This window comes from Lepisma saccharinum, unplaced genomic scaffold (assembly GCF_977018435.1).
Source record: "Lepisma saccharinum unplaced genomic scaffold, izLepSacc3.1 HAP1_SCAFFOLD_558, whole genome shotgun sequence".
NCBI classification, from domain to species: Eukaryota; Metazoa; Arthropoda; class Insecta; order Zygentoma; family Lepismatidae; genus Lepisma; species Lepisma saccharinum.
The window spans coordinates 1-15,909 of NW_028143235.1; the positions used below are offsets into that span (position 1 = coordinate 1).

General features: G+C 37.4%; 1 protein-coding gene across 1 annotated transcript; it reads right to left on the bottom strand.

The window, feature by feature from the left end:
- Positions 1-1,464: 1,464 nt before the first annotated feature.
- LOC145983026 (uncharacterized) lies at positions 1,465-12,754 on the bottom strand (the record flags this gene model as incomplete). Its single annotated transcript, XM_083116309.1, has 7 exons — positions 12,580-12,754; positions 11,190-11,283; positions 10,049-10,192; positions 7,713-7,787; positions 5,141-5,257; positions 2,913-3,038; positions 1,465-1,548 (listed from the first exon to the last, which is right to left on the bottom strand). Coding segments are annotated over exons 1-7 (656 nt in total), but the record flags the coding sequence as incomplete, so codon positions are not given.
- Between the last annotated feature and the right edge of the window lie 3,155 nt (positions 12,755-15,909).

The window sequence follows — 15,909 nt, forward strand, 5'->3', positions numbered from 1 at the left end:
AGCTTTTTGGTTTCTTGCAAATCGAGCGATCCAATGCACATTAGGCGCTTTGTTCTCTGATCAGCAAGAAATGTCTGTTCCTTAAAGGGGACCTTGGATTCCTTCGGGCAATTGCAGTCTGTAAACGTGAAGCACTTACAAGCTGCTATATCAAAAAGAAAGCATGATTCTTCTTTAAACTTCTCCACCCTTGCTTTAGTTGCCATGCTTTTCTCTATTCTTTTATAAACAGCCTTGATATCGATATATTTCTTGTGATATGCATGAATCATATCAAGGACACGTTTCTTTGAAACTGTCGGAATGGAAGCATCAGAATACAGCATTTGCAGCTTTACACAAACTTGCTCTCAGATGTAAGAAAATGCGGGTTCCTTGTTACCAGTTGTTTCAGATCCAAGACTCCACCTTTCGTAAATGCAGCATTTAATAACATCCTCTTTTGTTGGAAGCATCCCAGCAAAATCTATCGGTGATCCGAAAATTGGGCAGTCTAATGCTCCTCGCTTTGAAAATTTTGAAGATTTTGCCATGTTTTGTTGCTCACTGCTAGCTCAGTTCACGACCTGTAACAAAAAAAGATTAATAATTAATAATCATTAATTAATAATCATTAATTAGTGGTTAATGATAATCTGGAAAATCTGCTGCTAACATAATTGTTAATAAATCATATTTATATCTAAAAGTATAATGAAAAAACAGTGTATTTGTCGATTTTTGGGTAATTTCAGGCTCCTTGCCAGAACAGAACATATTGTCCGTGGGGCGCCAAATTTTGCACTGTAATTAACCATACATAGGTGCAACTTTTGCACACTACCGCAAAGTGCTGTGAAATTTGAAAAAAATTTCAAAAAAAAAAAAAATGCCGATTTTACTAAATTTTTGAAATTTCACGTCCCTTGCCAGAACAGAAGACATTATCCTAGGGTGGTGAAATTTTGAACAGAAGTTACTTATGTATAGAGGCAACTTTTCCGCTCTACCCCAAAAGCATCATAAAAAATTTGCTTTTTTCGATCCCCCCTAACCAATAAACAGAGGACAACATCTGTTTCGTACCAAGATAATTTCATTCCTGAAAAAAAAAAGATATAGAATTAGAATAGCAATGGACAATTTGCTTACAATTCATTTTGCCGTTGACTGTACCTATCCCAATATGTATGTATGTATCCGCGATTTAAAAAAATCATCAATAGCTGATAGAGTGATCAACCATAGCCGCCACCGAGGTTAGCGGGTTCGAATCCCGGCCTAGACATGTGCGTTCTTTACAAGTGTCCCTTCAACATATCATTATCATCATGCTCATGGTCGCGATTTGTCAAAAGTGGCAGAAAATATACTAAATAACAAAAGTGTTTTTTATACAGTATCGTATCGTGCTAAGAAATTTTATAGGAGGTAATGATTCCACATCTAGATTCCTAGTCAAGAAAAACCGTTCCATGTACTTACTGTACATCGTGCTTTTCAGGTGAAACAGGCCTTCCCAGGTTGGTGTCATCGGTTTCCTTTACTCTAGCCCTTCCATTGCTTTTGCTGAAATTAGAAATAGAAAATAGACAAACCTAGTCTGTCTAAAAAGGATAACTCATTCAGTTATAGAATGGCATGATACGAAAATGTAAGTTTATATGGAGAATATGTAAATTTACTCGAGCGCCTTAGATCAAGGGCGGATTTAGGGGAAGCATCCCACGAGCATATCATTTCATTACTAAAAAAATCGTCAGCTAAAATAGAATACTTTCATGACATTTGGAGACTGACTTCTTGTCGTTGAGTTCATTTAAAGTTCACTGTATGCACAGTAAAGCTAATTGGGACTGGGCCTACAGTTTAAAGTAGGATCCGAGCTACATGTGCCTCCACCGGGTATCGAACCCGGCCCAGACACACCTGTATTAGGGAGGAGTTTCGAACTGGACAAGTAGCAAGTCACCGCATGGATATATTGAGAATCATTTGCGTGAGTTTTTTTTTTTAAAATCCACTTTATGCACAAATAGGCTAAATGAGACTGGACCTACAGTTCAAAGTTGGATCCGAACCATTATATACCTCTCATTTGCGTACAGTGTGATCCACGAGTATTACCGTGCAAATTGCCCATCGCCATATTCGTGCACTTTATTTGACCCAATAGGAACTTCAAGAATTGAAAGAAATCTCAAAACAAGATGTTGACAACTTCTGTACCAGCATACATAAAAATCCATCGCTTAAAAACACGATAGGGGTGAGAGAAAAATTAATGAAAGTAGTCATGGAGAATTTGCATGGTACTACTCACGGATCCATCCCACTGTACGTTACAACAGCATCACAAGAAAAGAAAAGCTTACTACAGGTACGCAAAAGGCAACCGTTCAGTAAAGTAACAATTTTCTTGTGATTTCCGTAAAGTAATTTAGTAGTAATGATATTCTGCACCATACAAATTGTTACCCTAGGCCTATCATTTGCACTGTAGGTACTGTTAAACCGATCTCACATCAATAAACGTTGCACTATGGCTTATCAAAAATTGGCCATGGGCGTAACTTTGGCCTAACTTTAGGGGAAGGGGCGAGAATCGAACTTGTGGCTTAACTTTAGAGGGGCCGAATCGAAAAGTTTATATGAAATCGAAAGGTTTATGTGACATTTCATGTAGTCTACAATATCACACGTGAATACCCGTTTAGAGTATAATTTAATTTAACTATCAAGTTTTTCTTTCCGTTGTTCTTTTTTTTTTTTTTTTTTGCGGGGGTGCGGGTGGCCGACCAGGTCTTTCTGCCACTATTCTGAAAACAGTGGGTTGCGAGAAGTGTAGGCTCAATCCCAGGTCTGGCCACAATTTTCCACTGACTTTTCGATATGCCTATACTCGATTCTCTTGTGATTATTTTCTTACTTACCATTCTCCGTTTTCGTAGGTTCTGTTTATATTTTTTTCGTCCGTTGTGCCTTTGTTTGGCCCACATTCCCTGAATGTTGATTCACACGTTTGGATCTCCTTACTGGCAGTTGTTACTGGCAATGCCCTATGGATAAGACGAAGGGTGAGTTAGGATGGATACGGGAAAGAATTAGAAATTACCATGGGTTAACATAAATGAAGATAATGAGAAACGTTGTGCATTTATGATTTTATTTCTGAAAGAACCAAGGATTTTCTTATTTTTTATTATTATTTTCATTGTTTGATTCAACAAACATGTTGGTGTTGACTTCATACTTCTAAGAAAATTTCACCTTATTGCACAAATGTATTTGTGAATATATACACTGGTAAAACATAGTCCTTATTAAACTGCACACACACACACACTCAGTGTCAGCGATTAGGTGGGCGTGGGGGGCAATTTCCCCACCCCCACTTTTTGCTACTGCACTATGGCCTCTTAATGCTAAGCCTTGTCTACCAAGAGAAAATAAACCGTCCTTGCGCCCCCCCCCCCCTCTCCCAGTTTTGTCACCCAATCACCGCTACTGCACACACTTATGTATAAACTGATTCAAAATATAAATCATTTTAGAGTCTAATAGCCAAAATGTTCTCACTGTGGCACAAGTGTTCAGGATAACTGCTTTCTGGCGTTCTAAATATAGCCTTCATTTGAGGTAAAAATTTTCCAAATTATGGTGTGGAGTCTTCGAGATCACTTCTTTGTGGAAAGTATGATGGGGATTTTGGTCACTTGCTTCTGCTTCCACAATCCACATCTTTATTATTATTATTATTGCCCTCCACGAACGCTAGCATTACAAATATGAATGATGTGCACCATCGATATATTACAAAATAACTTTCAAGTTTCACAAAACAATTATGATTAGCAGTATACAAGCGGGACTAGAGCATTTCTGTATCTGATAAAGAGTGAGGTTATGAATTCAGAATAAGAAATAATGACTTGAGCATCAGACATATTATGCTGCTATAGGAAGTTAAAAAAACTTCACGGAAATAGCCTACAGGAGACATTTTACAAATCATTTCCAGCAAAGTTCCTCCCTCCCCCTCCCCACACACAAAATAACAAAACGATACAGATAAGAAAAACAAGTTACAAGAATGAGACAAAAGTAGAGGGAAACTGGTAGAAAGGGACAAAAGAAGCAGGAAGAAGGAAAGATAGAGCAAGAAAACCGGAACAAAGAGAAGCATGGGAAGAAGAAAATAGAATGAAACAGAACTAGAGAAACAAGGAAGAAAGAGATAGAGGAAATAAATAGAAAGTTGAATATAAAAGTACTACAGAAACAGAGGAAGAAGACAGAGGAAAACGAGGAAAGAGAGGGAGCATAAACAGGAGAAAGGGGAAAACGAGGAGAGGAAGCAAAAATAACAGAAAGAGGATAACGAGGAAAGAGAGGAAGCAAAAAAGAGAAAGAGGAAAACGAGAAAAGAGAGGAAGCAAATAAGGGAGAAAGAGAAAAACGAGGAAAGAGAGAAAGCAAAAAGAGAAAGAGAAAAACGAGGAAAGAGAGAAAGCAAAAAAGAGAAAGAGAAAAACGAGGAAAGAGAGGATGCAATAAAGGGAGAAAGAGGAAAACGATGAAAGAGAGGAAGCAAAAAAGAAGAAAACTAGGAGAGGAACCAAAAAAGGAAAACGAGGAAAGAGAGGAAGCAAGAAAGAGGAAAACTAGGAAAGAGAGGAAGCAAAAAAGGAGGAAAACGAGGAAAAAGAGGAACCAAAAAAGGAAAACGAGGAGAGGAAGCAAGAAAGAGGAAAACTAGGAAAAAGAGGAAGCGAAAAAAGAGGAAAACTAGGAAAGAGAGGAAGCAAGAAGAGAGAAAGAGGAAAACGGGGAAAGAGGAAGCAAAAAAGGGGAAAACGAGGAAAGAGGAAGCAAAAAAGGGGAAAACGAGGAAAGAGGAAGCAAAAAGGAGGAAAACGAGGAAAGAGGGGAAGCAAAAAGAGGAAACGAGGAAAGAGAGGAACCAAAAAAGGAAAACGAGGAAAGAGAGGAAGCAAGAAAGAGGAAAACTAGGAAAGAGAGGAAGCGAAAAAAGAAAAAAGTAGGAAAAGAAATAATAAAAAAAGTAGAATATTAGAAGCTATGACCAACCAAGCAGGCACTACCTAAAAATATTTCGTCCACCTTCCAGCTCATATACAGTTAACAACTTTCACATTACCTCCGATGTTTACAACAGTTGCAAGTGGAATCTAGGTTACACTCCGTGGTGCTGGAATACCTTGTAGTTGTATTGGAAGCTGTTCGTTGCTCTTTCCAAGAAACGCAGGACTCATGCCTGGAAAAGAATTCATGTTCAAAGGGGTAGACTGTTACTGTAGATCTACTTAACACATCAGTTTTCTTTGCGAGGGTTTAGGAAAGGATTCTTGCGTGGAAACTGGAACTTTCTGGTTACGTCCAGTGTCTTTTAATCAGACAATGTGCGCATGATCTAGAAGCGTGTGCATTAATGATTTTAATGCTTGTAATTATGAAGACAATTTCATATCTGTAATTGCTGCGTTAGGGGTGTAAGGGACACTTTTGAGAGGCATTCAAAATACCAAGCAATGGCGGAGTGGTTAGCACATCGCGCTACGACGCTAGGGGTTCTGGGTTCGAATTCCGGGGCATGGATATTTGTGAATGTTCATTGATCAATTTCATCATATCATCACTCATTTCCATCTTCGCAAATTAGCCAAAAGTGGCACAAAATGCGAAGTAAAATAAAACAAATCAATCAGGCCCGTAGCCAGAATTGATCTCCAGGGGAGCTCACGGCTTATCAGGGGGGCTTTGTAAATCAAGTCCATTTTTCAAAAGTTTAACAGTGTTAAATGAAGGTAAATTATGTGTCACTTGATGTGGTAATTGGCTGCTACTGAAATCATCCCTTACTGCACATTCCATACTACGCTTGATGATACAGATATTTATATTACACAAGAAAAGATGGACAATGTTCAATCATAGGGCCTACATTCCACTCCCCGGGAGAAACAATAAAACTCCCCTTCTTTCCCAAAACTTGGGAGCTGTTAACCCTTGATGCAGATGCGGAGGGAATTTGCATATGTCATCAAAGTCACAGATATCTGTATAGATGGGAGTTCGCAACAGGGGCAACGAAGGCACAGATAAAGAATCTCCCCTGTGAAGAAACTTTCTTAAGTCTAGAGAAGAGAATCTCCTAAATACTTGCCGCTACTTAAGACTTCTTCTTATAAATAAGAATAGCTGCTGTTCATGCTCCCTGAATTTATCCTTCATCAAAGTTGTGAGGAAAATAATATCTGCTGTCTACATTTTCACTTTTCACTGCAAACAAATTACACAAAATAGTTTTACCTAATGTCAAGGGGGCTGACCTCAGTGCCACAGGGGGCTGACGGTAGTTCCAGGGGGCTTACCCCCCTGGCCCCTGCCTGGCTACGGGCATGCAATCAATCAATCAAAATGTCAACCTCTCTTTCACGTAGTGCAGTCTGGACGGCATTGTGCAGGCTAACGAGGCCCTGGCGTCTGGACTCGTAGTCAGTATAATCCTCTGCGAGGCTTATGTTGTGCCCTATGCGTGTTTGTGATTATCCTTTCAACAATTTCCAACATCCATCCTCATCCTTGCGATTATCCAGAAGTGGCTTGATTTTATTTGATTTGTATTATCTATCGTCACTTTTCTTTTACTTCTTGGCTAATCGCGACGATGAGGATGGGTGATGATATGATGAAATTGATGAAGGTACACTCGGAAAGAACACACATGCCCAGGCTGGGATTCGACTCCGGGACCCCTGGCGTCTTAACGTGCTGTGCTAACCATTCCGCCACGGGGGTCGACTACAAAAGTGTCACAACAGTTAAGTAAAGTAAATCAATATAGCAATTGTTGCTTTAGTGCAGGAACACTCCTACCAGGGGCGTACCCAGTTGGGGGTGCTGTAATAAGTAATAACCACTCTCCTGTGGCTCAATTCTTCCAATGTTTTTCTTTTTAAAAGTGGAATTCATGAACAGATGATAACATCTAGCATTGACAGCGGCGGCGCCAGGATTAACCATGTAGGGGTGCTGAGAGGGTGCGAAATGAAATTTAGGGGGTGCGATGTTGAAAATAAATGGAAAATGAAACATACATGTATACTTTAGCCAGTACAATAATACCAATCAACATTTAGTAGGCTTCTATGAAAATATGCCAATGACTTGATTCGCCTTTGCTGGTTTGCTTTGAGCACAACATTTTTTTTTCCAGATTTTTAGCAATAGCTTGCCTGTAGTATACAATGATAGTGGTCTCTCTTCAATATTCAATGCTATTCGCTCATGACGACACGGTTTTCGTAAGTCATAACGTAAATGACACTGCAACGCAGGAAAAAGTAATTTGGTTGAATTACTGTAAACAATAAACATAGTACTATTTACTGAAGTTGGTAATTTTGAACAATATCTTTGGCAACTATGCGCTCGATTACTAAGGAGCATTTAGTACTGGTGAATAATCATTCTTTGCTTGTTTAAACAAATGTTCGGTTGCCAGAAAACTATTTTTTGTTATTCCAAACCTTTTCCTCTGTGAAGAATTAACAGAATTTTGAAAAAGGGGTGCTGATGGGTGTGGAAGAAAATTAAGGGGTGTGCAAGCAGCCCTTCGCACCCCACTGGCGGCGCCCCTGAGCACTGACTACTTTAAAAAATGGTCACATCCCATCCAAAGTTTATGAGCATGTTACTGAGACTCTTACCTTCCACACCTGGACCCAATTGTCAGAGTGCTGCATGAACATCTCGTTTTACACCTTCTAGGAACGGCATAAGCACTGTAAAGAAATATGCCGTTGCAATTATTGTGTTGCATTTTAAGGTTTCTGTACATAAACGAGACCAAGGCCCACCCATTATTGAGACACGATTCCTCGTACACGATAAGAGACAAGACTATGCCTCTAATATATTCCTGGCATTAAAATTACGTACTGCACTACATTTTTAAATATCCGTGTAATACTTTTAATTCATGACGGCCTGAAGACTCATCACGTGCACGTGAAATTTGTACAGTACAAATGTTGTTAGAATTGTGTGGCCTTTTGCTTGCAAGAAACAATTATTTTTGTAAACCTAAAACTAATTTTTCAAATCTTTAAACCCGTTTTATAATGTTTCATTGTTTTAAATATATATATATATATTTTCAGTTTTTCAAAATAAAATAAAGTAGTTTTTGTAGTTCAAATTTATGTCTGAATTCCACATTAGATATGGAATGATCATAATCAACTAAAAATGATTGGGCGTCAAAATTTCATATTATGCGCAATTGAAGCGCGCAAGATTTATGAATGTCAGGAATATGAAAAGAAAGATCATATCTGGTAACTAAATTAATTAGTTGTATTTGAAGTTATATATTATTAATAGGGAAAGGAACTTTAGGTAAATAAATGTTTTTTCTGCGATAAGATAGAGACCCTCATTTTTGCCAAAATTCTGATCATAGCCTTATATGTCAACACAGCAAATTTTATTTTACATAAAAACACATATTTTCCAGTTTTCCGTATGTAAATACATATTTTGCGAATTTTCATTTTAAATACATAAAATCGCTCATTGACTTCATCTAACTCGAAATCCTCGAAGGAAAAATGTTTATTCTCCACACCTCTTTCATATCGAAAGTGTTAGGTTTGTTTTGTCTTTGAACACGCTCGCTGGCAGACTTTTGTCGCCTCGCCTACGATCCTATTGGGAGAAAATAGCTGTAAGTAGCTGGGGTTGGCTACACGTAACGATAGCAAGGCTTTTTAATGAAGCAATGCAGCTATTGTGGCCGGAAGGCATAAAATTTGACAATGTTCTTCTCTTGACAGATGCTGCAGCTTACATGCAGTAGGCCTTGCTGTTAGCTACCCCAAAATGGTGCACGTTAAATGTGTGACTCATGCGTTGCATAGAATATGTGAAAACATAAGAGCTCTTTATCCCAATGTCGATGAACTGGTTTCAAATGGGAAGAAGGTTTTTATCAAGTCGCCTAGAAGAATAGACATTTTTAAACAAAAATGTCCTGAAGTTCCCCTTCCCCCTACACCTGTAGTTACGCGATGGGGCACTTGGTTGGATGCAGATGTTATGCCCAGAACTTTGAAAAAATTGTATCTGTTGTAAATGATCTCGACAAAGAAGAATTCTGCAAGAACTGTTGATAGAGCCCTCCTTAAAAGTCGAATTGGCATACATCTCAAGAAACCTGTCCTTTCTCTCCAATTCCATACGAAAGCTTGAATCGTCCGCGTATAGTAGAAACGAAACTGAAAGAATTCACTGGATCTAACGCACGAGTGCAAATGTCTATATGTAGAGAATTTTTTTTGGAAAAAACAAGGTTTTCAAACTTTGTGCCAAATTGCACGTGTTTTGGAAAGTGAAGTAGAGGAAGAGGAAGCTTTGGAAAACTTCAGCGTTAGTGACATTTCGTGCTTCAAATATGCAAGAATTTTTTCTTGTGACGTGGAGCGATCTTTCTCACAATATAAGATGCTTTTTAGAGATAATCGTCACAGATTTACAATGGAGAATTTGGAAGAAAAAACTATGGTGATCCACTGCAACTATTCCAAAAAATAGCTCGCTAAGAGGTAATCATTTAGAAACTGATTTCAGGTGTTTAAAATGCATGTTATAGTTTGTATTTGTTACCAAATGTTTTTATTTTTGTCACATATTTTCCTGTTTTTATCACATATTTTCAACATTTATGACACATAAAAAATAAATATTTCTGAGTTTTTTAGCACATAAAGTTCCGTTCCCTAATTATTAACAATTTACTGGTGAAAATTTGTTCAGTGTAGTTTCTCGAATTCGTCACTATCGGTATATGAATAGCGTCCACATGCCCAATGATATTTGGAACAAATAATCTACAATATGTAGGTTTCCAATACATATATAAGCAAATGTGTGTTTTCACATATAATGTGGTTTAGTAACAAACAAAACAAATGGCTCATTGATTTTGGGACACCCTATATGAATATAGGTAATATTAGCAACATAATTGCTATTTCACACTTACGTGAGTGCCGGGATGATGTATTTTCTCCCACGAAAGCCTTCAATTATTTCATCTGACGCATGATGCTTCCGATAGAGGTTATCTGTGGAGTCTTTGATGTCAACGTTCAAAACATTGGACGACTGTAAGGCTTCTGGTGATTGGCTGAAGGAAATGTATCACATCAATTATTCTAATTCCTTTCAAGCATTCTACATAACACTTTTCTTTCTAGTCATTGATTAAGTTGTTGCGCAAACGTAAAACTTAAAAAATAATATTTTACGTCTTTTCTGCCTCTTTAGGTTAATCGCAACGTTGAGAATGATGAGACGAGAGACAAGGACGTGCTGAGAGCGAAGGTTTTGAGGATTCAAACCCGCTTCGAAATAGTAATAGCTCATTAGAAAAAAAAATAAAGCATGAAAAAAATGTAATTGTCAATTTCTTTTCTATTACAATCTTTAAATGACAGTGTCATCAATTTCTTGCAAAAAATATTATATTAAAACATCGTTATAGAGAAAATGTTCCCAAAAATATAAACAAGACATTGGCGCCAAAAGTTTATGGTCTAAAACTTCAGAGATATGCATGCATTTAAATATGAAAACTCAAAATATCTGTATAAGCTAAGCAACGAGAATTAAAGGGAGGGGATGAGAGATAGGAATATTGGAGCAGAATTTTATTTTTTTGTTTTAAGTCCACTGTATGCTCAGTCAGGCTAATCGAGACTGGTCCTACAGTTTGGATAATGAACCCTGGGACCCCTTGATTACCAGTCGATGACGTTACCACTACCCCTTCCGGGTGGCTCGACTGGAGATGAAGAATTGTAAATGGGGAAGATTTATCATTGTAGGGGGGGGGGAACACTAACCACAAAAAAAAAGAGAGAAATTTTCATCTAGGGTGGATACAGTTGTTTTAGAGGGTGTAAGAGTAAATGTAACAAGAAAATAATTATAAATTGGGCCTTGTGAAAAAAAATGGGGTGTACCGGGAAAAATCTTGTAAAATTAAGAAAGTTAAAACATATTGGGCTCGCTACTTGGAGGAGACCATTACATTCTAAATTATCTAAAACCACCTATTCGCTCTATAGCTATAACAACTTAAACATACAACTAATTGTTAAGTGTAGCTTACTTTTTCTTACCTTACACCGCCGCTGTACGTGTCAGTTATAGGTTTTCTGATCTTTGTCTCATTTTTATGAACAGCACATTCCTCATTTGTACACGAGTTTCGAACTGAAATTAAGATATTGAATATTAATTAGAAATTAAATTGCTCATAAACAGGTCTGTATTTATAAATGGGCTCGTAAACTTTCCGGGGAGACACACTAGAAAGCCTCGATTTTAAAATTAATATGTTTGTGTGTGCGTGTGTATAAACATGCATATGTAAACATACATATGTGTGCATGCGTGTAATATTTTGAAAGATTACGCTATGGGATATGTGGTGCCAAAATTTACTGTGTCTAAGGTTCGCCTGCTTGTACGATGTAAGAACTTGAAATTCATGGCTCTCTGTAGTGCAATAAATATACAACGCATGACATCGCACGAGCAGCTAGCGGCAGCCTTACTAGTAGCAGCTTTGGAGATCTATGCTAACAACACCAAACCTGACGAGCCTAACCTATCCACGTAGGCATATTAGCAGAATAAGCTTGTAAATAGGTTAGACAGGGTAAGTTTTGTTTATTTAGGTATATGCATACGTGGATAGGTTAGCCTGGCCAGGTTTGAGGTTTGGTGCTGTTAGCATGTATTTCCAAGTTGCTAAGGTTGTTACTAGCCACTACAATGTTTAATCTTTACTTTTGAAAAACAACAAAAACGTATTTTAAATTTCAAACGCGTCTAATTTGCTTTGAAAATTGTTTAAATCGAAAGCGGAAATAACATTTGAAACAAAAACAGCTTTAAAGAACTAGAAAAATGTATTTTCTTTGGTGAATTTCAGTAATCATAAAAATGACTTATAGGATGACATATTTAAACCATTTTGTTTTACATTTCTTTTTATGAATGCACAAAATATTATATAAGCAACAATATACATTTAAATTGTATTTTCATTTTTAAAAGATGTAATTAGAAAATGTTTTGTGGAAATAAGAAATACATTTAAAACGTAGGGGTTAAAACATTTAACGGTTATTTAAAAATAAGAAGCAAAGGCTTTAAATGTGTAAAATATGCACCTGAAGTACTATACAAACTAGGCATGCCTCTAAAATAACAGATAATAAAAGTATACATTTTGAAAAGTCGAAATGAAATAAATAACCAAAAATAAGCAATTTCACATTTTTCATTTTTCTTGTTAGGTGCAGAGCCATTGTTTTATACGCGTAATAGTATTGTAGTTCAGTATGGGACATTAATTACATAATACTGAACGTTATTCCATTAGCAATAAATGTATCAGTCAACACTGTTCAATGACATTTTTTGCGCTTGTTAAAATCAATCCCATTGTTTACATTAATCTTGGTTGGGTGCACGAAGAACCCATCATGACATAAATATTACCTTCTTGCATTCCCATTTCGAATTAATATGAACACTCACTAATAAAAATTTAACTGAAGCACTTCACAGAAATATTGAAAGGGACATTTATTCACGAACTTAAAGAAGATAATTTACTGTGAAACTCAAAATTTGGAGTCCCCTGCTTGGAAGAAGGGCCATAGACCTTGTATGCAAGATTATTGCGACAAAGATTACACACCAGAGCGCCCGACTTTGCACTGTACAGCGATAGCTACAGAGGCGCCGCCATCGAGAACATAAGGAATTATGTTGTCGTGTGCCAGGACAGGAGTAATCATGGCGATTTTGAACTTTTGTTGAAGTTTAGGCAACATTAGTTGCCCTGCCTTCTAGTTTTATTATTTGTGGCCTTATTTTCCTGTCTTGGTTTGCTTTATTTTGATATTTTCTCCTTTCGCACTTCTGTCGTGCTAATAGGGCATTTAACATTGTATTACATTGCGTAGGAGTTATATTATACTGTACTATAATTAGGCAAAATACCCAGACCTGATCATTTCTGTACTATTACATATATTTGCTTTTGTCTTTCTTCTGCCCTTGTCCTGAAGTGGTTTACTCAATATATTTGTTGTATATTGAACCTGATATTGCGACGGTTACCCATCCGAATACTGTCCAGCGAAGACGCTGCGTGACTAGTGTTCCATTATGCTGGTTGCAGGTTGCGGTATGTATTATCTTATGCGACTTGCTGCTTCGTATATTTGTTATTTTTAAGTTAATCTAGTATCGACATTTTAAAATCCGTCTTCTTATAAGTGCTGATGGTTGGGTTGATATGATGTGACTGTTTCGCCCAAACTTTTATTCTTTCACGTTGGATGTAGTCGAACAACGTTTCTTGGTCTAGTATTTCTCGAATTTGCGTGTTGGGAACAAATCGATCGGCACCAGATATTATTCTTAGCGCTTTATTTTGTACACTTTGAAGCGATCTTTGGTATGAAGGCGCGCTATGCTGCCAGACGACGCTTGCATAAGTCAGCATTGTTCTGATTAACACATTGAAAAGCGTCGTTAACATGGGCGTCCGGAAGGGGCAAGGGGGCCGTGGCCCCCCTAGAAAATGAAAGTCAACCAAAAATTATGTATTTCACACATATAATTTCATTTTAGCCACAATAATATGTGTTAATTATTGCATTAACAGCATAAATTCAAATTTTAGCAATGTTTTTTTTAGGGAACTACACTCTTTTGGGGGAAAATGTGACTTTTTCCCCCCTGGAAAAAATCCTGCGGTCGTCCATGGTCGTTAAGTATTTTTGGGCTATAAGTATGAGATCTAATTTATAGCAATTGTTTATTTTTCTTTAATCTTTTACTTGCAATGTATTTCTATAAGTCGGAACGGTTGTTTTGAAGCATTAAAGTATTTGAAGTGGGACATGAGAGGAAAATTACATTTCTCTCTGGTGTTAAAGTCTTGATCCTTGGAGGTTTCTATATGTATGCAATTTAAATAACGTCCCGTTGCTTCGACTGAAGTTACATGAATTTCATCCACCTCCACTGAAAATTTTTCAAATAGCTGTGTTTTTTTCTGCTTGTAAAGAAGAAAGGTACGCAAAAGTTTGTTCATCCAAGTTTCGACCTACAGTTTAAAATTGGATACGAACCTCCATGCAATGTGCTTCCAATGACGATCCAACGAGTGACGGATTGATTGCACTTGAATCCGAAAAACTGAGCTACGAATATTCTTGTTTCAGATAAAAACACATACTTGCATAATTTCTTTGTATTTAACCTCATTTTTCTGCGCCCATAGATCAATCGCGACAAGCACCGAAAAATATTCATGCGCTGGCAAAATTCGAACCCAGAACTCAGCGGCGAGATGAAGAGTCGACCACTCGGTTTACTTGGCTGTCACGGCGACAGAAACACGCACACACACAAATATATGTTTAGCTGTCCTCCACAGTGGCTGATACCCACTATAATACACTGAACGTTTATTGTTCGTTTTAGGTATCTCGAGTGAAGGGGGGCGATTGTTTCAACTCAAACAGGAGACAATTGCTACAGTATCTCATCTTAATGAACGATTTATCTATCTTTGTTTTTAGACTTGTGCGTGATCGTTTTAGACGTCAAGGGGCCATTGCGGGAAATATCTCCCCAGTTAGCAAAATTTTCGCAAAGCCCTCAGCTGTTTCATTTTCACCATCTTAAACTAAAGGATGCATCTCCAAAGGCTCGAAAAAACACCCTCTCAGCTAGCAATTTCCACTTCAAGCGCTCGTTATAACACTTCAGAATTTATTAAGGAAATCGGCTGTTTAGGCTCAAAGGACGTGATGATCGCTATTGGACAATGAGGAAACACAACCTAATCTATCATCATAAATGGGATAGGAGCATTTCTGATGCCCTTATTGAATAAGCTAAATAAATTCTTTGTTATCCTCCACAAAACAAGAATGGGTATGTCTGTCTCTGAGAAAGGGGCGGTCCCTTAACTTTAGATGCCAAAGAGATCCAGACTTTTTGCCATGTGTAAAGATTAACTGTTTTACAGAAACAGGTGCAAGTTTTTAAGGACCGTATAAAGTTATGGGAGCCAAAATGTATTCTCAAAGATTACATTTTTTAAACAGGGCTGTAAAATTCGATATTTATGGCAATTTTCCCATCATTTCATGACTCATCACTTCATTACAAATGAAATCTGTTGCATATATAATATATTTTTGTTATAAACATTTAAAAATAGTAGTGCATAAAACTAGTGTCATTGCCAGAAAATTAACACAAGACAATAAATACATTTATCTAACGTGGATTGCTAACTTGTGTTTAGTACACAAAATGTCTTACCTTTCACCTGTTTTCTCCAATGTACAGTAGGTACCACTCTGAAACTGTTGATAAGACACACACCCAAGTCATTCACTTTCCAAAAACTGTTGCCCCCTCCCCCTCCCACCAATTGCAAAATCAGTTAGTAACATATGAGGAAACATGTGAAATAAATATTTTTAAATTTTAAACAAGAGGTTTCAAACAAAATTGCTAGTCATAAAGTATGTAGCTGGGCCCCTGCTTAGTCAAATGGTTAGCACTCGCACCTTTGGTGCATGTGGGCCCAAATTTTCAGCATTGACCCAGCATTGTGAGAGTAATTGGGGAGGTATTTGAATAGAAGTTGCAGACGGCTCTGGTCTCAAGAATTAACCTGGTTTAAGTAAGACCCTTTGGAATTTCTTGGCTGTTCGGGATTATGAAAAGTCGGGATCTGACCTTGATAATTCACACTCCATCATTTTGAATTATTACTTTTCTTAAAGTACCCTTCGA